Below are 21764 nucleotides of genomic sequence, written 5' to 3' on the forward strand. Positions count from 1 at the left end.
CGGGGACGCGCGCGCGCGCGCGAGGGAGGCAGCCAGCACCGCTCCCCTCCCTGCGCGCTCCCACGCGGGGGGAAAGGGGCCAACAGGTGGCCGTGGCTCCCAGCGCAGGGATTAGGAGCCGGGGCTTGGGGCATCCCTGCGGCCACGGGCAAGCACGACAGCCGATCCCGCGGCCGCAGGGCTGGGGGCACCGGGCAGCCGCCGGCTGGCGCGGCGCGCTGCTCTCGGGGCCCTCGCGCGGCTCCAGCCAGCGCCCGGCCCTTGTGCTGCTCGCGGGGTCGGGCATCAGAGGGCAGCGCATGGACCCGCGGGGCCACTTCACCTTTTGTCTGCGGTGCCTCGGTAGAGCCGCGACAATAAAACGATGGGCGCCTCGGCAAGAATTAATTGCGCTAGCAAATGGCTTCGGTCAACACTCACCGCCTCACCAAAGGAGCCGGGACTGGTGAAACAAGGCAAAATGTAGGACGACTCATTTGATTCCTTCACATAGGAGAGATGCAGAGATATAGCGAGGTTGCCATATTTGCAATCAAAACTAGCTGAAATTTGGGCATTCATCTTAAGCTAGGAAAAAGAAAAAATGAGGGGAGCAGGGCATATGTCTATGAAGTCAATGAATTATAAATCTCAAACCGAGTCGCACATGAACTGCTCCAACTATTTGAGTGACTAAACTTGCACTGAATGAATGGAAAGGGGTGGGGAGAGTCTTGTTTGAAGATCAGAAGGGTAAATTCTTTCTATAGTGTTTAAGCTTAAATATCAGGACAATTTATTGAAATTAGTGAGTAGCCTTACAGCAACAGTGACTTTCTGAGTGAGATTTGTTCTTGAAACGCTGATGGCTGATGCGATGTGACAGCAGTTAACTTTCTGTATTTGTGAGAAAGCCTGGACATTATCAAATGAAATTCCTAAAGGGAGTCTAACCAAAATGGTTTGGTGCTATATGTCCAGTGGGGTTCCTTAGGGAAAAAAAATATTCATGTTGGAAAGTGCATAGATTACAGGGGGAAAAAATCCTTCCACAGCAATGTATATAAAGAATCTCAACCCTTTCAGTGTAACACGCTACCTTTCTTAATACTTGCAGAGCTTAAACATTGAAGTGCTGAGATCACATAGCTTAGCTAGTTCACGCTTGCAATTTCAGTGTCCCAGTGCACCTTTATAAAATGATGAGGTGGACAGTCATACAACTTATGAAATGTATACTACATTAATGGTTTCATTTTGCAGTACATTTGCATTCTTATAGCAGTACACTTAGAACTCTTCTGAGACCGTTTTCATAGATTTTAATAAGAAATTACATTGGCTTTCCCAAACAAAGGAGGGAAAAACCTGAAAGGTAACACACAGCCTGTTTAAAGCGTTGACAAGGTTTTGTGACTACATAAAAATGAAAATAATCTTTACAGATTCCTGTAGTCTGTCCTGAAAATGATTTTGATAGCCTACTCAAAGAAGAATTTAGTCACTGAGTACTACCTAGCACCTTAGCAATGAAATATCCATTGGTCTTGACAATATTCAACACCCAGACACAGCTTTTGTAACAACATAGAGCAGTGGTCTTCAAATCTTTTTGATCGCACACCCCTATCAGTAAAAAAATTTTTGAGCATGCACCCCCAATATATGTATATTTATTTATTTATAAATTATAAACACGTGACACATGACTGTCTGACATACAGACCGAGTGAGGGCGCCTGTGTCAATCCATATATTAAATATTAGTAAAGCCTAATTTCTTTCTTATTTTTTTAGATAAAAATTAAATATATATAGAAGTCGAATATTTTCTTCCCGCACCCCAGTGGATCATCTTGTGCACCCCCTGGAGTGCGCACACCCCACTTAGGAGACCACTGACATAGAGGACCATGTACTGTTAAAAGCCATTAATTAATTTATAGTAGATAGCAACAGCAACATCAAATATTAGGTAAATCCAGTAAGTGGCAAAGTGGAAATCCAATAAGGCAACATTTGGAAAATTTGGAAATAATTTAAACAAACTGAGTTGTCAGTGTGCAGGGTCAGCTCTCTAAAAGTCATTCTGCCTCAGCTGTATAAAAGAACCCACACACCTTAACATCTCTCTCTCCCCTCTCCTCCCATATAATACCAATAACAACTTCAGTACACCTTATTTTCTCTGGGTGGATTTTTCTGGGTTTAATGGCCCAGACCATTCAACTGACTGTAGTGGTCATTAATCCTGGGCAGTGCCCTGCACTTTGATGGCTATGGCTTACATCAATAATAAAAAACATACATTTGGACCAGGGAATCTTAAACATAGGTACGCACTATATCGCCCGCCATACAATGTAGCAGTTTATATTTGCACGGTGTCAAAACAATTACAAATCCTTTAAGCTCCTCTCACACTTGTTATGTGATGCACAGGGAATGTTCTCCCTACATGATCTTTAAGCTTCATAATACCTTGAGAGGTAGCGTGCTAAGGAGCCATCTCCTTTTTAACATTTCAGTATTAATGTGAGATCATACCACATGAAAATTTAATTTGAAAATCTATCATTTAAACTTTGAAAGGAATGCATTGCAATTTGTGACTTATAGCTCCTTTTTTCAGTTCTGAACAGATAAAAATCCAGCATATTATACGCCAAGGCATGCATTATTACTTAGTTCAGCTTTGCAAAGCCACTAAATCACTTACAGCTTTGTACAACGAGGCTAGAATAGGGACAAGCGACAAAACAGATGATGTGTAATATTAAAATAAATCTCACACAAATAAGTTTAAATATTTTACAAAGACGACCAAATTATGTACAAACGATCTGGAGAATTACTTGTTGTTGACAATGTGACATAATTTTGAAGTAATGAATGTTATGTGCAATTTGAGATTCATTCTGAATTCCTTCTAGTTTACTAATAGTGTCCAATCAAATCAGTAGCCAAACGGCAAGGAAAAAAAGACAATACAAAATTACATATGACTAAAAGTCGTAGAGTCAGCTACACCAAAACTTCACACATTGGAAATTAAATACAGATGGGCTTGCTACTGAGATAATTTTACAATGTGCATCTTTTGCGCTGTGTGGAAATCAAATTTTTAATAAGTGAAATATGTCACAATATTTCCCAGAATGAATGGGATTGCTTACCCACTGATAGCATTCATCTTCAGTCTTTCATTAAGATCAGAATACTTTTTCAGAGAGAAATCTACTAGAAGGACCTAAAGCCCATAAGCAGCAAGACCCTTTTTATTTGGTGCTGTGGTTTTTTATTTTGTTTTTGCACTGTGATCCTCCACCTGCTGTAGTCATAGATCAGTTCTGGACAAACTCCAGGCCAATAGTAACAGGGCCGTATTGTGTGTTCATACCAATGGAAATCAAGAATAGTTCCATTGAAGTTAAAGGTACACCAGCGTAAAGTTGAAGTGGGATTAGAGTTAAGCCTCTGGAATCAAGGTATTTATTTCAAATTATTTTCCCCAGGGGCAAAGCATCTGGCGATGTGTGAGCAGTCTTTTATTACTCAGACCAATTGTTTTACTATGTGGGGGACCTGATCACTATGCTGTGAATCATTTCTGTAACAGGCAGAAATAATGAGCTTATTGGTAAAATGAAAACTACAGCTTAGAGGCATTTAGGTATGCTTGAGCTGGAATTAAGTGTGTGCCAAAACAGGCAGTTTAAATATGACTGAATTCCACTATGCAAGGAACATGACTTTCTTAACCAAACACTGTTATATATTTTATCTAGGTTCGAGCAAGTGCAATTGCTCAGGATGCTGATCAGAACTACGACTATGCCAGTAACAGTGTGGTCCTTCATTTGGAGCCAGGAGATGAAGTTTACATAAAATTAGATGGAGGAAAAGCACATGGAGGAAACAACAACAAATACAGCACGTTTTCTGGATTTATTATTTATGCTGACTGATGATGAGTCAAAAACTAAGCTTGTACTTCTGAGTCCAAGCACTGGATTCATGTGGCAAATGTCAGTGAATCAGGAACCCCGGTGGAGACCGACCATGGGACACCTCAGTAGTGGGGAAAATCAGATGCTACCTGACTCACATCTGTCCAACAGAGAACTCTTATATTAAAAAATTATAAAGCAAGTTAAACAGATGTGTGATCCACTACCACCAAAGCAAATACTCCTTATTGTTAGTGTCCATGTGAATGAAGTCCTATATAGATCAATTTTTTATAGAAAAAAATCTAAAGACACTGAATTACTTCTTCAGTATATATGATACTTTGATGTGTTATGATCTTGCTGCTTTATCCATACATCAGCTTTGATCCTTGTGACTTACCTGCTAACAATGATGCTTGGAGTCCACTCATAGTGTGGTGAGGAATGATTTTACAATAAAAGGAAGAGGTAATTGAAATATACTTCTTCTCTCCAAAGGAACTGTTTGCCTTGTATTATTGTTATCCTTCTATCTAGAATTAGAAGCCAATTGGTTTCAAGCCTTAACTGAATTTTCCTGATTTGTGAGTGTACATCAGACTCCTGACATGATGTCAGCCTATTAAAGCAGTTTACATTTCCTCTCCTCCCTTTAGTTGTATTTTAAAAGAGAAAGACAGGCAGACAGATGAAGGGAACAATTCATTAAAAATATAAGAATTGACATAAAATGTCTACTATATTTGGACCAAGTCCTCCTTCCACTGAAGCCAATGGCAAAACTCCCATTGATTTTAGTGAGAACGGGATTTGGCTCTCAATAGGTAAACATCTGTAAATATATATTTAGACAATTCTACAAACCCATTCTTGATGGTTTGTTGTGTAAATATTTATTTAGGAAGTCTAACATCCACATTTGCTGGCCAGGCTGGAATAATTTCTGTGCAGCAATTAATCTTTAGTGTAAATCTGTAGTTAGGTATTATTTTTAACAAAAAGATTATTTATGGCTCAACATACTGCAGAAGCACACTGGGAGTCATTACGTAGGACATTGTGGGGATATCATGGACCAAAATCCTGCTCAACTCACTCACTTATGCAACAGGCTTCCTTGAATTCTGTGGAGGTACTCGCACAAAAGAGCAGCATGTGATTTGACTCCATGTAACCATGCTGTCATGTAGCTCATTTTAAAAATGTATTTTATTAGTTTGTCATGAGGTGTGACTGAAATTAACACAAGAAGCATATTACCAAATATAAAAACCACTTATGCAAGGAAGCAGATTTTCAAATGCAAAAAAGGTGTGTATAAAATATTATTTTTCTTAAATATATATCTACATAGAAGTATATATCTATATATGTATGTGCTAAAGTAGGTTAATCCACATGATGAATTAGTGGACTGGAGAATTAAATTGTTCAACACATGGTTTTAAGTTATAATTATAAAAAAACCCTTTCAAATCAGCAGTAGCTGTAATGCTGTCTTGACAAGGGATATTTGTTCTAAACCATGTATAAGGCATTTATTTTCTTAACTGCTCCCATATTGGTGCTACCAAGTGTTAATCTCATGTAAAATTACAGCTGGAATATGCAACTTAACAGATAATGTTTGAGAGAGAAAAATAATTAATTAGCTTCCTACTGCAGCTGATGCAGTATATAACTTAGATAACATTCATGGTAAAATTATGGTACTATTTGTACAAATTGAGGGAATAATAGAGGCCAGTACTTTTCATTTTTCCATAATCTCCACAGGAAGCCTTTTCTAATCTACAAAGTAAAAAATGTCCACACATAGATGTTTATCATACACTAACATGTCAAAAATCTGTCATACTTTTTACCATGAATTACTTGGTAAGATTAGACAAATTTTAAAGATGAAAAATTGCTCTAGAAATGAGTTTAATGTTTACATGAGTAAGGCTTAACTAGACCATGCTATTCTTCTGGTCTCTTGCTCTTTTGAGCAGGCATTCAATTAAAAAAACATGACCAAATAGTCTGTGCTCAGTAAAAGAATCTTGAATGCAGCACATCTGTATTTTCATAAGGGAAGATAATGCTTCAAAACTGCCTTTTTATTTTGTCATCATTTTGATTAAACATTGCTAGTATCCCTATGACACAACACCAACTCATCACATACATAAAATGCAGTGATTACTTCTCTTTGGCTTTTCCACTACACAATGCATTTTATAATGGACATAACTGACTTCACATCTGCTCATTTCACAGGTCTTTCGTTTGGTAATTACACTCACTACAGAGTGATTGGCAGCAAGGCTTTGCTACTTCTTATGTAGATATCAAACAGCAATGTATCTAGTAAAAAATCATTTATACTTAGTACTACTCTTTCACCAAGGTGTTAACAGAAAGACTTTACCACCAGAGGACACCTAAAGATGGATAAATTTGAAAAAGCAAGATCTTGAAATCAGATTGCCATTGCTAATAAACATGACCTTTTCTTTGGAGAAATAAGTATCCCCTGTTTAGGTCTAGAGGAAAGAACAAAAACTTAACTGGAAAAAATCATGTAAGGGAAACATTTCATGTTTTGATTCATATCTTGACAAACTGATTTGTAAACTGATTATCTCATGGCCTTTGTTTTAATTACAACTCCTCATTAAATTGTGTTATGTAATATATTTTGACTTTTGGTATTGCATCTTTACAAAAGGAAACTGGTTTGCATGGTATTTCACATGGTCATATGCAAGTTTCCAAAAGTTCAAAAGTGATTTATTGCAATTAAAACACATTCTAAAACAAAAAACAGTGATTGTTAAACTCGTCTACAAATTGCTTTATTCAAAAATATTTTCCACATATTCTTCACATTTTCATTTAAAAATAATCTCTTTGAATTGTTAATTAAGAAAGATAAAGTACTTTTTTATAAACGTTAAAATCTTCCTTTTTGTAATCTTCTGTTTTTGTAGAAGCTAGTTTAAAATGCCATATTCTTTATCAAGCATTAATTAAAGAACAGCAGGATAATTAGCATGATCATCAATATTACAAGGAACATCATATCACTCTAGAGGGGGGGCAATTAACTTGAAACACTTTAAATTTTGTCAAGTAGTACAGCTGATGTATTTTCAAAGAACGTAAAATCATGAATAATGTGTGATAACAGTATGAAATTTGCTCAGTGGAACACTTATTCCAATATTTGTTTGCAAAAATTCTGTAGTTGTGCTCAAGACCAGTAACTCATTCAGGACCAGATTATTAGAAGGTCATTTAAGGCAAAGGCAATTTCCACTTCGTGTTCTAATTTAAAAAAAGAGGTGATGATCAATGCTATGGGTGGCTTATTAAGCTTTCCCCAGTGCCCCTATATGTGAAATGACCCTCTATTAAATGTAATCTGATTTTTTTAAAGCAAGATGTGAATATTTAACATCTACCTGTATTTAAAGGTCAACCACTGTTTTGGGTTCTCCACCAATATTTTATCAATTCTATTTTGGGAGATGCCTCTAATTAGCATTTTTGGAACTATGTTTTTAAGGATATGTGAATATCCATGACCTCCATAGTTCATCAATCTGTTCTTAGTGTGTATATCATGAGCCATTAGAATTCTGTCTTCGTAGCCTTCATCAATCAACATCCGAATCCTGCAAAGATACAAAGCATACTTCCTTGTCAGTAAAGGGTTTACAGACTTCTGGTAGTAATACCAGATTTCTGGTAGTAATACAGAAATAAACATTATTTAAACTTTTTACATGGCTATATCTCTACACTCTCATGTAAAAAAAATGAAGGATTGTTGGATATTCAAAAGATGCAAAAATATAAACTAGATCTTAATCATAAGTTAGATCAAAACATATGGTGACCATTTTGAAAAGAAAATCCTTGAAAGCAGGTTAATGTCACACCTCTAGAAGAGCTGGTAAGGAAAAGCAGTCTCATCAAGATTTCTTACACTTCCTTAGGCTTGTGTTCTGTTTAAAGTCTTCTGCAAAATTAATTTATTTTAACATCTACAATTTGTAACCATAGGATTAAATAATTTCCTTTATGCATGACCCTTTATAAGATCAGTTAGTCTGGTTAACTCTGCCTGCTGACCATAGCCAAATTATTTGCACATCTTCATGTAAGCAGAGCAATCATTTACCTTAATTTCATTTCAATCTATTTGTATGGGAGTTTTTTTACTAATAAAACATGTAAAGCTAGCTGTTCCAGTTTAAGAAGCAAACATCTTGGAGAATTTTCACTTAATTATGAACAGCTGTTCTCATTACTATCGGTCCACTATTCTGCAGCAATTGAAGGAATAGTAGCAATTCTTTGGAGCTCAGGCTTGTTCCTTAGTTCATATAAATGGCTGCAGCTGTACTGAAGTCAGGCAAGTTGATACAGAAGTCTGATGCAGGCTGTTGAATGTCCTTTTTTTATACCGTTTTGGTGGCTTTCTATTTGGAATAACAGGAGAAATTTCAAGTATTCAAGAGTTACCGTTTTCCATTAGCAACATCACTCAGGTAATATCTGATCCTCAGAGAAGTCTATTTATGGAGAATGTCAGTGAGATGGATAGACTAATAGGTGCTTTCTTTGAGTTTTAGAGTGTTCAAAACCAGTAACATCAGCAAATATCTAGCACATGGAGGGAGGGAAGCCAAGCTGAGATAGAAATCTTTGTGGCTTACTGCCTTGGCTGATGTATCTGCAAAGATAATCTCTCTAGTAGTGTAGCTGTAATGCCACAGACCTGCTTCCAGTTGGCAGAACCACATTTGTCTTACTGGTTTTGGAAGCTTTAATGCTCGCAAAGTATTGTGGAAGAAAAAGTAGGGCTAGTTCTTAATTGAACAAAGGTAAAAATCTTGTGCATTTCCATAATTAAAATCTTACTATACTTAGAAACTATTCAACATGTTTCTCCATTGTGTCCTACCTGTCAGCTTATTGCTCAGGTGTGGATCTTCCTGCAAGTGTTAGCTCTGTTGCTAGTAAGAAGTGACAGTGGCTCGGATCTTCAAAGGTATTTAGATGCCTTATTCCACTACAGAGGCATAAAGGACATCTGCAAAACTTTTTCTCAGTTGCTGCTTATCTCTGTAGGACCTGTCATGGGTCTGACACACCCCACAACTACCAAGATGTTCAAAGCTCCTAAAACAGGATTATCAACCCTAGCATATTTCCTTGGTTCCCCCAATTTTGTAGGTGTTCTTGAGCAACCAGTGCACAAGACAACTAGATGGACCAATGCATGCACTTTCTTAGAACTGCCTACTGGTTAGTACTCTCTTTAACATGTAATAGATCCAGGTGTCAATCCTTGCTCTGTGAGCAGACACTTGAATCCAGGTTTCCCTCCACCCCTGCTGAGGGTCCTATCTAAAACATCATGGACTTTCTACAGTTGGTCTTTCTCAGTCTCTTCTGCTGGAGTGTTTCCAGTCTGTATAAACAAACATTAATTGAAGCAAGCACTTAAAACTCTGTCTCTCATGTCTTGAGTGCTACAACTATACCTGTTGCTAGTAAGAAGTGACAGTGGCTCCAATCTTCAAAGGTATTTGGATCCCTAATTCCACTACAGAGGCATAAAGGACATCTGCAAAACTATTTCTCAGTTGTTGCTTATCTCTGTAGGACCTATGGTTTCTGTGCTTTGATTCAGGAGTAAGCAAGTATTGGTCTGGTAAGTAACTCTGTTTATATGCAATGATAAAAACAGAAAAGTTTTTCTCTTAGCTTTTGGAAAGGAGGCAGCTTGTAAGGAAGAATATCTCCGAGGAGGAGTATGTTTAGTTCAGCAAAAATAAAATGTTCAGTTGAGATGCTGTATGTAATATGCATGCAAGGATTTGATGAAAATTGGCAGTTTTCATTAAAATAAATGCAGTAATTTAAGATGTTGGTTTAAGTTGGCAACACTGCAAATTATGTCCTTTACTCCTAAACCAGACTGTGGAAGAGAAGATTGATTGGCAAGAACTAGCAGTACTAGATCACCAGATCTGAGCAAGAAAAAGCAGACAAGACAACATAGAAGTAAAGTATTGTGGAGGAAAGGGCATGACACTTTCATAAAGATGAAAACCACTGACTGAGACCAAATTTGGAAGGAGTTTATTTAGGGTATTTGACATAAGCAGCCTAAGAACCAGGCAGGCAAGAAAAAAAACAAACCTTCCTACCTCCTCCCTAAATTTCCTGGAAAATGACCACAAAAAATCTACACCTACTCTACAGATCTGTAACATGCATATGTATGTATATGTACACACACACACACACACCCCTTCCCCCCCCCCTACATCTATCCTACAGGAATATATGTATTTGAGTGAATATACAAAGTTATGCATTTATATTGTTGTTTATATTGTTTGGATTGGAACATGGACATGCCTGGAAATCCTTTTCCTCTTTGAATGGTTGTATAAAAATATAAGGATCAATATGATTTGCTTTCTTCTGGTGACTACAAACCAAACATGAGCCTACTAAAAATGAAGAAAAAAAGAGGAGACTGCCACTGTCACTTATTTCCTGCATAAACACAGTGAAAGTGCAAGAAACAGTTTTTAATGGCCTTTCCAACATCTCCGCCCACACACACACTAGCACTGTACCCAGAGAAAGGCAATTCTGGAGTATTTCTTCCTACAAAAACCTGCTGTCACTGTCATTGAGTGCCAGGGTGTTAAGAGGCATGGCTATGGCTGGAAGGGAGGAATATTATGGATGAAATGAAAACAAACAAAAAAATTGCTATGATTAAGGAACACTGCATGCTCTGTTATACTCTACTTCTTCATGCATACCTCCCAATGTTTTCAATGAGAGCTCTACATTCATGACAAGTACAGAATGGATTGTACATTTCACAGATAACATTAGGGAGTCTAGGCATGAAAAGCCATGATACAACATGATAGAATTTACTAGTACAGTGCAGGATTAAAATTAATGTTAGAGATTTCCAGTATGAACCATCAGAGAGATTCCAGGGACAAAGAGTCAAAGGTAGCATCAGATATACATGTGACAGGTAAGAGAATGAGTGTTCATAATATCTCCTTGCTATCTCCTTAAAGAGTGTTCATGATATCTCCTTAAAGAACCTGAAGCCAAGGAAGAGCAACAGTAGAGCCAAAATGACAGAGGAAAGGGATGCAGAAAAATAAAATTTGAAATATGCATGAAGGTTAGAAGTAAATTTTCCCAAACTATTAGTAATTAAAAAAAATAAAAATAAAAAAGCCAAAATGTAAAACTCTGGCTCTGAGAGGAAACAGAGATGACAGGAACACTGTCATGCCATGAAGCAAGTTGCACTCAATACTTGCATGCCAATAACTTTTACTTCAGCAGCCATATTGTTATTAAAACTTCACTGCATTACAGTAGGTACCTTGCAATTCTTTCATTGTCACTTGGCATATCAACATCTGGGTTGAACTGGTAATTGAGCAACTCTGTGCCAAAGAGGTCATACTCTAAGTAGCATCCAAGTTTACCAAACTCCAGCAGTTTCTTTTCATCAAATATAGTCCTGAAGAAAATATAAAATACAGCATAAACTTATACAAAAGCAATCGTTATTATAAATTGTGTCAGAAAAAGTGCCAGGCACAAGGCTAGATATAATTTTGGTAACTCCTACTTCTAAGGAGCTAAAGATATTGAAAAATGTTAAGCCCATTCATTAAAAAACTTAGGCCAACATGTTATGCTGTTTCCCCCCCTGCTCCTCTGCTTCCCACCTTGAACATCTTGGGATGCAATGTATTTCTTAAGCAGTTAAAATAACAGCGGAACAGGCAGAGTCATAATGGACCTTAATGGAAGAAAGAAGAAAATGTGTTTTACATACTTGCAAGCATCATAAAAAAGGAACTAGTGAGAGAATTTTTTATTTGCTTTTAGTCAGAGGAACTCCTATACTGAGCCAATTGATTGTACCTGAACAAAATGAGATCTGCGAATAATCTTTACATCTTATTTCATTCACTGTGAAAATGCAGATATCTTTTGGGTTAAATATTTGCAGTATTTCACCACAACTCTTCACATTGGTTTTGGACAGAACATGAAATCCAACAGAAAGTAAAGATAATGTTGTTCTGAGACAGGCAGATTGTAATTGCCTATATGGGAATTTGGCCAGGACTCCTTAAGTTAATGTCCCACTTCTTGTAATGGAATTGTAAAGCAGCACGAATTAGTCAGAACACAGAATCATAGAAGTCGGGTCGGAAGGGACCTTGTAGATCTTCAATTCCGATCCCCTGCCTGGGCATGAGAAAAAACTGGGCTCAAATGATCCCAGCTAGGTAGGCATCAAGCCTCCTCTTAAAGACCCCCAGGGTAGGAGCCAGCACCACTTCCCTTGGAAGTTGGTTCCAGCTCCTAGCCGCCCTAACTGTGAAGTAGTTCTTACAGATGTCTAATCTAAACCTACTCTCCAATAATTTGTGTCCATTATTCCTTGTTATGCCAGGGGGCGCTAGGGGAAACAGTGTCTCCCCCAAACCCTTCTGGTTCCCCCTAGTGAGTTTATAGACAGTCACCAGGTCCCCCCTCAGCTTTCTTTTGTGAAGGCTGAACAGGTTTAGGTCCTGCAGTCTCTCGTTGTAGGGTCTGCCGTGTTGTCCCTGGATCATGTGGGTGGCCCTCCTCTGGACCCTCTCAATGTTGTCCACATCTCTTCTGAAGTGGGGCGCACAGAACTGGACGCAGTACTCCAGATACGTGCACAAGCAGCGTTTCTCTAAGGGTATATCTGCACTGATATTTAGGGTTGGCCCTGAGGTCACTCTCAATCAGCCATACTCATCTATATTGCAACTTGCAACCTAAACTAAAGCCATCTGCATTCTTATTTGAAAAGTGGAAACTTTCTGGGAATATGTAAACTGAGTACAGACAGTAAAGAGGAAAAGTGGGTGCAGAACAGTCAGAAGTTAGAAATGAGGAAATGTGGAATTGCAGTCTGCAGATTTCTTGTGCTTGCAGACTGCAGCATGTGGATACATTTCAAACAAGGTGAAAAAAAAGTGTGGGCTGAAAGATGAACAGTAGTGGGGTCTCCCTCAAACTTAGAAGATCAGTAGAGCATCCAGGTTTGGGATAGACTGCTGCTTGGTATAGACTTGCAGGCAACACTGTGGATTTAGGACAATTTTAAGATTGCCCCCCACTGTCAGTGCAGACATGGCCCAAGAGCCACGCTGCTGGAGCACTGTTTCATGAAGAAAACTGGTAATTACTGAATCAACAACTTCCTGCCATATATTGGTGGTTTTTATGGAAATGTCATTTCCAAGCATTCCAGAAAAGCTTTGCAAATCTATTGATATAGTTATAATGATGACTTTTTCACCTGGGGCAATCTTGGGGACTGGGGGGAAACACATTTAACTAAAAGCAACTGACAAACAATTTTCTATGTTCTTTCCTCAGAAGCACAGATAACTTATACCAAGAACATTCACTCATAACACCCCAGTTCTCTTCCTGCCTCGTGTCACAAAATCATTTTGCTCTGTTTAACTGCATCATAGTCTGTTGCTATGGAAATGACTGATGTCACAAATTCAATATTATGACTTAACAGCAGGATCAAGTAGGAGGAACAGATGGGCTAAGAGAGAGAGAAACCCTTGTTCAAACAATTCTGCCATCAGCAGGAGTTTCAGAATTGCCAACTGTAATTAATAATAAAAAAACTTTATTTTTGAATACATTTCACAGTTTATACAGGATAAGAGTTTCCTACCAAATAGGCTTTCAAGTGCACTGCAGAAGGCGGGCAGCTTTCATTTCCAGCACTGCACAGTTCACAGGGCTGCAGTAGCCAAAAGAATGAAGCTGATTCCTGGGCATATGGCAATCTTATTTTTTTAAATGCCATATTTCACAGGAGCTTTGTCACAGCCAGGAATAATTATTTCAAAAGCTATGTTTAGTGGTTGGCTCTTATGGGGATGATACATGCTGTATCTAATATAGAGAGTATTATCCATTATAGGCTTTTCATTTATACTATGGATATCTTAACAGCAGCCACTGAAGTTAATGAACACTGACCTGGCTATGTAACAGAAGCACCCTGCTGGGTCAGTGAGGCCAGGAAATAAAAGGGTGTCATATACTAGCCCTCCTAAATGTCACACTTCTATTACCCCACCTCAACACAGTAGATAATGAAAAGTTGTATTGAAAAACATGTAAGGCATGGTAGCTAGCCTTGTAGCTCACCTAAACAGTACTGTAACACCTTGAATAAAGACAGGGATGGAATTCTGAACATCAAATGTTTCCAGAATTTTAAGAGATTAGGCATCCAATGCCCACATGGATTCCCTTTTCCAGAGACGGGCCCAAGCTGTTGAAACATACATCCTGATGCAGAGATTAACTTCAAGTTCAAAGCAGGTCAGATTCTGTGTTCTGATGAATATTAACTGCACCTCTTAGTGTGAAATGCAATGATGTAACAAAACCAGAAAGCATTAAGGGTTGTTCAGCTGATGCTTACACTTAGAAATCTGTGGCCTCAATTTGCCCTTTGCTTATACTATTCCCCACCCCCATCCATAGAATTTCACTGACTCTAACGTACCTGTACAGGTGAGCAAAGAATCAGGTACTGTATGTTTGAAAAATGATTCTTTTTACCTTACTGTACTGAAGTGGCTAAGCAAAGTGCAGAGTATTTTCATAGGCAGAGATTACTTTTATTAAGAAAAAACAAGCAAACAGATCTACAGAAGATAAATGCATACATGCATATCACTGAATACAAATTTTGATTGTTAATGGAATCAAAGTATATTTAAACTCTCCCAAATATCCCCCAAATATACGTGCATAAAACAGAGTTCTGGTATAAGTACTTAGTGTCTTTGTCTGAGTTGCAATCTTGTGGAACATGCTGTTGACAGAGATCTTCATATAACACCCTCAATAGGAATAAACAATCCCAGTGCTGAGAGTCATATGACCAAAAACAGTTTCCATTTACCGGCTGGCCATACAAATCAATATTTGGATATTTGCCAAGTGATCGTGAACTATACAAGGGCACATAACCTTGTCTTGGCCAAACAGACTGTGCTTTTCAATCAGAGGGACAGCACAGTGTCTCTTCCATTTCGTGTGTGTATTACAGCTTCTGTTTGTGTGTTTCTAAAGGAACTGACATCTTGTTCTCTGTGACAAGACCTATCTACCATCCGGCTGAGATTTATTTAAAGTTGTATTAGTCTTGAATGGTAACCAAGTTTGGAGAATGTGGTTTAGTGTTTGGCTTGGAGTCCAATGAAGTCAAACCCCTGGATGGAAACCTGATTTTTTAAAAATTCTTGGCCCACGTCAACCATGGTTTAAAGCCCAGATCCTCAGAAGTATTTAAGTGGCTGCTGTTGAAATTGATAAGAGGTTAGCACCTAAACAGCTTTGAGAATCTGGGATGAAGAGCCTGATCCAGGCTGTCACTAACTTCAGTGGAAAATAACCAGGCATTGCATAAGCAATTCTCTAGTCTCAACATTGCCATATACAAGACTGCTTCTTTTAATTCTTCTTAAAAGATTCACATCTTGTACTGATATTAAAAACATTTGATAAACTAAATGGTTTGAATCTGCTACATAATCCAAAGTAATTCCATTTTCAGAATCCTAGAAAAGTAGGGCTGGAAGGGACCTCACAAGGTCATCTATTTCAAACCCATGCTCAAGGCAGGATCATCCCTATTTAAGCCATCCCATAGAAATGTTTGTCTAACCTATTAAAACTCCAGGAGCAATCCTTATGTACAAATACCAGGCACAATGTCTGATAAAATCAAGAACAACTTAACTTGCAAACAGGTAAAGCAGAGAGATGAAACCCCTGTCCATGTCTTGTCTTAAGAAAATCAAACAAAAGGACCATGTCTCCCCACTAGAGAAGGCAAAACCCCCACAGTCCATTCCTAGAAGAAACACATCTAGAATCACTGCAGAAATATAATACCAAAACAGCCCCTTACCTGTCGAGGTGAGACATGACCGTTTTTGAAAGATCAGCCCCAGCTTCTTGTAGGATGCGAATAATCTGGAAAGGTGCATCACTATGCCTCCCAGGATGGATGATGACAGGGCAGCCAAGTTGTGACTGAGCATGTGCTGTGGCCTGAAGCACTTTTTTTTCACTCTCAGTCAGGGGCCAAGAACAACCAATTTCTCCTATCACACCACACTTGATATTGGTTCCATCAGCTCCACTGAGTATTTCATTAACAATGATGTCTGTAAGCTAACACAAGGGAAAATGAAAGAGATGAGGGAACCAGTGTCCATGTGAAGTAGTACCGTTTTTGTTCATGATGCAATTCCAACTTCCTGTAGTAACTGCTGCAGCTGTGATCACAGATAATTTTAGCCTAATTATATGTGGTTTGCACCTTGTGCCAGGTGCAAGATCACACAATGTAAGATGGGTATACACTAATGTAAGAGTCTTCACCCACAAAACTGCACTGGCTTAACTAAGAGGTAGCATAACCACAAATTATGTACTGATTTAATGATCTCTATTCAAAACATACTGGTGTTTCTAAACTAATATAGTTTAAACAATGTAAAAATATAGTGTAAGATACCTCCTAAAGCAGTTTTAAAACTTCTTTTAAGTCAAACTAGTGTACAGTCTATATTTTTAGAAGACCTTAAAGTACAAGGGAATCAGTATCACTTTGGTAGGAGAAAGACAAAGTTTGGTTTAGATTCTGGTCATTGAGACCACGGGGCAAATATTGTGCCACGGATTCCAGTGTAAATCTAGACTAATTCCACTGAGTTCAGAATTGTAACTGAGAACAAAATTTGTCCCTTTATTTTTCCAAACCAGAATTTCAAAGCCTGTAATTTTGCAAGCACAAATGATGCAATGATTTACAGAGAAAATTAGGTAGTTAAGCTTCTAAATGCCATTTTTGTATCCCTAAGAACAGGCAGTGCTTCCTATCATATATTCAACAGCTAAACCTGAATATTTAATATGGAATCATGATTTTAGGGTACAATTTAGAAAAAATAAATGAACATGAAAGAGGAAAGATCTGGCAAGAGTAATTTACTAGATTTAACTCAGTGGCTATTAACTGACAAACTAGGCCATCAGCAAGCAAGTCAAATCCATTTAAATATAAAATATGCTTGTAATTAATTTAACCCCATCTCATCAATATACACACACATCCTCTCCATCCAGAGCAGCGTAAGACCTCAGCTATTGGAAACTTAAGTCAATGGAGCTATGACCTGCTGTTACAACAGCAGCCCTAGTAGTTTGGCACTGTAGCCATACATTGACTCCTATGTGCAACTGGGCTCTGTCCTATTCTTAGTACGTACAGGCAACATACACCTCTCTGTACTCCATCTGACAGTCTGATAATTTCTGCAGCAAACTTGCCATATAGGCAGCCTTAGCCAGGTTTAAGTAACTATGGAATTGATAAGTATGCTAAGTCCATCCATTGTTTTAACTAAGTAACAACAAAACAGTCAAATGATTTAGCTGTGTCTTAGGTAGAAAACAGACTACAGCTTTCTTATCAACATCCATGAGGAATTATTGATCAATCACTGCAAATGTATAAGCACTTGTCCTTTGAGGTTAACTTCTACCTCCTGCAATTAATCCTGCAATCACGGAATGGACTGCTGACTACACTATTCCCTGAGGCTCAGTCAATGGATAGAGCTTGGAAACCTTTGCTTTAGGGGACTCTCTTATTTTTGGCCCACATATTTTGTTTGGCAAATTCCAAAAAAGACATGCATAATTTTGAGAAACACCACCTGTCCCACAAATTTAAACCAGCCCTTCAGGTAGTATTAATCAGCATAGCTCAAGTGAAGTCAAGATGCTGACTTCAGTTTACACGTTCTGAGGATCCGGGCTTCTCTTTTAAAGATTAATTTGATTCCTCTGTAGCAGGTATTTTCACTTTCTACTGAGATCCATACATTCACAATCTTCAGGCTGCTCATTTCTCTTTTGTTTTAGAAAGTTGCCTTCTCTCTACCCATCAACGTATCATCCTAAAAACAGCTGAATGGATATTTACTATGGAAGTACCAATAGAGCTCATCCATACTTAGATTCTATTATTTTTACTATTAGGCAAACAAAGAATAAGAAACAGTCTGTTCCAAAAGGGTAAAGAAAAGTGATATATTCTAGAGGCTGCATAAATAGACTGACTTTTTGCAAAGGTCCTATTAAATACAAGGCTTTTTATTTTCTTTTTAAAATTATTAGGTGGGAGGGGAAAACTAATTGGAAAGAGTGACAAGGAAGGTAGAAGGGACATGAAAGGGAAATATTTTATACAAAAGAAGAAAAACATAGTCACTGCTGTACCAGGATGATGTACACATGTAAAATCATTTTTTACTATTTAGTTATAACAACCCCCTGAAAGAAAATGGAATTTGAAAGATGGAATTACTGCATTCTTCAGTTTTTAAGAACTGACTCTATTTCTATTTGGTCAAGTTTTCCTTACTCTGTCAGTGTTCTCTTGAGTTATGTGTAGACTCGTTATATGTTTTTAAGTGCTTACCTGCTCCACTGACATAACCCGAATCTCAGGAGAATGAGTGCCATCCACATAAAATCCAGCCCCGGCAATAATGTGAACTCCGGTTTCTTCAGCAAGTTTCTTCAAAGTTTTCACATCTCGACTTATTCCTGTGGTTGTATTTTCTACTATTGCTCCACCACCTGCTGCCTTAAAATGTAACAGTTCCTCCTTTACAGCATCTGTTTCCTGATACAGAAGGAGGTTCTCTTTATGGCTATAGGGATTCTGTTTAATCCAGAACAAGTTCTTCATCTCCATGTGCCCTTCAGACAACGCTTCTTGATCTGAAGAAGGTGGTACAAAGCAGCATTTGTAGCTCATTGTTAAGTGTTCATGGGTCATGGTGCAGCCAAGCTGGGTAGGCTCCACAAGGCCCAGTACAGTCTGCACTTTTCCACTCAAGGAAGACATTCTTACTTGATTTTAAAAAGGAATAAAATCCAAATGCCAAGAAATGGCTTGCTAGAAAAGAGGAAGGAAAATTAAAGGTTAAAAACTGATAGAAAAAGTACCTTCACTTCACACACACACGCACAATGGCAATGTACTTTTCTTCTACCACATATTCTGAAACCCTTTGTGCCAAGTTTTAAATGACTTGAGGGATGTAATTTCCATTGTTTGCTGTGGAGAAACCATCCCACATTTTAGCAGACATCATTATATCAAAGAAGCTGCTGTTGATATTCAGCCTAAATTTTCCTTTTGGTTCACTGCTTCCTGTTTTCCTATCCTAGACCACCCTTCTGGTTAATGCTTGGTTACATTTGTTTGCTTATAAGCAATGTACAAATACATGTTAATAAACTGTCTTTACAGACTAACATCTTATGGGAATTGTGACACAACTGGGTCTTTATAAGGAAATTAAAGAAGGAAAAGACAGCAGCTTTGCTGATCAGCCCAGAAAGGGTGTAGCTCTCAAATGTGCAGAGATGACTGCAAGGGAGCAGAAAAATATAGCACCACTGCTGGCATTATTGGCTGAGTGAAGTTAGGTACAGTTGCACCTGTGTGGGGTAACAGCAGTAGAAAAGAGTGAATCAGTGGGCACATCTACATGTAAAATTAGTGTGACACAATAAATTCCAGCACAGTGTGTGCCAGAGTTTATTGCTCTTGGGTGCCAGGTTTACACATGTGCCTGGGACTGCAGCATGTTTTGCTGGGGCAGAGCAGCCCTGGCTGGCAGGGGGCCTCAGGGGTCAGCCTGCCAGCCTGGGGCTACTTCAGCCCAGCTCAATGTGCTGCAGAGAGACTGGGCAGCCCTCACTGTGGCACCCTTGTGCCCCAGCTAGCCCCGTCAGTGTCTACACATGTGCAGTGGCATACTAAATAATAGGTCTGTGCAAAGCAGCAAGTATTTAATTCGGATTCAGCCAATTCGAAGAGACAGTGATTCAATTCGGTGATTTAAATCACTGTCCCAATTTGATTTGGCTGATCCAGATCCCCAGATTCAGTGCCGATTCGAGGATTTGGCCCTAGACCAGGCTTGTCCAACATACGGCCCACCAAGCCATTTTCCGAGGCCTGAGGTCCCTCGGTCGGGACAGGCAGGTGGGGGAGGGGAGGGGAGCTGCTCACCCCCGCGGGGCTGGGCTCGTCATGTGAACCCGGTCCCGCCACCGCCACCCCAAGGGCTACATGGCGCCTGGCTACCCCAGCCACACCTGACAGGATGAGCTGGGGACAGTGCCTGCTTTTACTTCTCTCCAGCTCAGCCCCTTGCCCCCAGCATCCCGCCCACCTCCTGGGACCCACTGGGCTTGGTGGCTGAGGGGCGGGAACAGGGTGTGGCGCCTGGAGCAGGCAGTCAGCAGGACAGCCCCAGGGGGGGCCTAGGCAGGTAGGGTCCTGGCATGACCTCTGTGGGGCGAGCCGGCAGGAGCCGGTGTCTGCCGGACCCCGCGCTCTGGGCTCACAGCACGGAGGCCACTGGGCACCATGGTGAGCAGGGCTGTGCATGCAGGCAGGTGAGGGGCTACAGTGCAGTGGCCGCCTCGCTCTGGCCCCCCTTGGGCAGCGCCGGCTTGTGGGGCTGCGCTGCTCGGGGGATGGGGATGGGAGCTATTTATTTCTTCCCCACCAGCAGCTACCATGAACCTCGTAGTAACAGGCAGGTGCAGTAGGGCTGTACAGGAAGGGTCTCTCTGGCCCAGGACAGAGGATGTTTGAATATGGCTCGCGAGCCCACTAGGTGATAAAAGTTCATGATCCGGCCCCAGATTCAAAAAGGTTGGACACCCCTGCCCTAGACTATACAGCAGGGGTGGGCAAAATGTGGCCTGTGGGCCAGATGTGGCCCACCAGGCCATTCTATCTGGCCCTGTAGGGCCCCTAAAAAATTAGAAAATTAACAGTTATCTGCCTCTGGCTGCCTGTCATGTGGCCCTCAATGGCTTGCCAAAACTCAGTAAGTGGCCCTCTGCCCGAAATAATTGCCCACCCCTGCTACACAGGCAGCAGTCCTTTATGACACTGGATGCAGCTGCCTCCACCTGGTAAGTCTTGTGGTGGTTGGAGGGGGAAGGGAAGGGGCATGAGGGCGCAGATCAATGCCCCCACAGTGAGGGAGGGATTGGGGCTGGGAGAAGCTGCCCAGTTGGGGCAGGGCGGGGCACAGGACTCAGGGAGGAGGGATCCCACCACTGTGTGCTGCTGCACACCGCCAGTCTGGGAGCTGCTCTTCCAGCAGCTCTCACCCCCAGTCTGGGAGGGTATGGGAGTAAGCGTGTGCTCCTCGATCTGCATGGGACAGGGTGGCCCGGACTGCGGTCTGGATGGGTGGCAGAAGGTGCTGGGAGTGGGGGTTATGCCCTCCTGCTGTTTCCCCAGCCTCCCTGTGCCTCCTGGACAAGCCATGGCTTTGCCCCAGCTGGGTGAGCAGCAGCAGGGCATGGGGGCGGGCATGTGCACCTAGATCGGGGCAGGGCTGATGGCAGGATCTATGGGGAATTTTAGGGTGGCTACAGCACCCCCATAACCCCCACTCCACTGTGCTGTGTGTGGGGGGGCACAGCCAGGGCTGCACTGCAGGTTGCGACTGGAGCTAGCTGCCCAGAGTGCAGCCCTGGCTCCACCCACCCCGCGGCAGCCTGGCAGTGGGCAGCTGGGGCTAGCCTCCCAAAGCGCAGCTCGACCCAGCCCACCCCACGCAGATCTGGGGGCAC

The 21764-nt window shown here is 40.3% G+C and overlaps 2 protein-coding genes across 3 annotated transcripts in view; one reads left to right on the forward strand and one right to left on the reverse strand.

The window, feature by feature from the left end:
- The window catches only part of RSU1 (Ras suppressor protein 1), a 218929-nt gene extending 214496 nt beyond the window's left edge, over window positions 1-4433 (forward strand). Inside the window, exon 9 of the mRNA XM_019532549.1 lies at window positions 3768-4433. Coding sequence (XP_019388094.1) covers window position 3768 — 1 coding nt within the window. The 3' untranslated portion in view covers window positions 3769-4433. The remainder of the gene's footprint in view (window positions 1-3767) is intronic.
- Window positions 4434-6679: 2246 nt separating this feature from the next.
- The window catches only part of PTER (phosphotriesterase related), a 33045-nt gene continuing 17960 nt past the window's right edge, over window positions 6680-21764 (reverse strand). For both annotated transcript variants that reach the window (XM_019532524.1, XM_019532532.1), the window contains 4 exons: window positions 18571-19053; window positions 15988-16253; window positions 11362-11502; window positions 6680-7594 (listed from right to left, as the gene is read on the reverse strand). In XM_019532524.1, coding sequence (XP_019388069.1) covers window positions 7378-7594; window positions 11362-11502; window positions 15988-16253; window positions 18571-19002 — 1056 coding nt within the window. In that variant the 5' untranslated portion in view covers window positions 19003-19053 and the 3' untranslated portion in view covers window positions 6680-7377. The remainder of the gene's footprint in view (window positions 7595-11361; window positions 11503-15987; window positions 16254-18570; window positions 19054-21764) is intronic.

The sequence above is a fragment of the Crocodylus porosus genome, unplaced genomic scaffold, assembly GCF_001723895.1.
Source record: "Crocodylus porosus isolate Cpor-Errol unplaced genomic scaffold, CroPor_comp1, whole genome shotgun sequence".
NCBI lineage: Eukaryota > Metazoa > Chordata > Crocodylia > Crocodylidae > Crocodylus > Crocodylus porosus.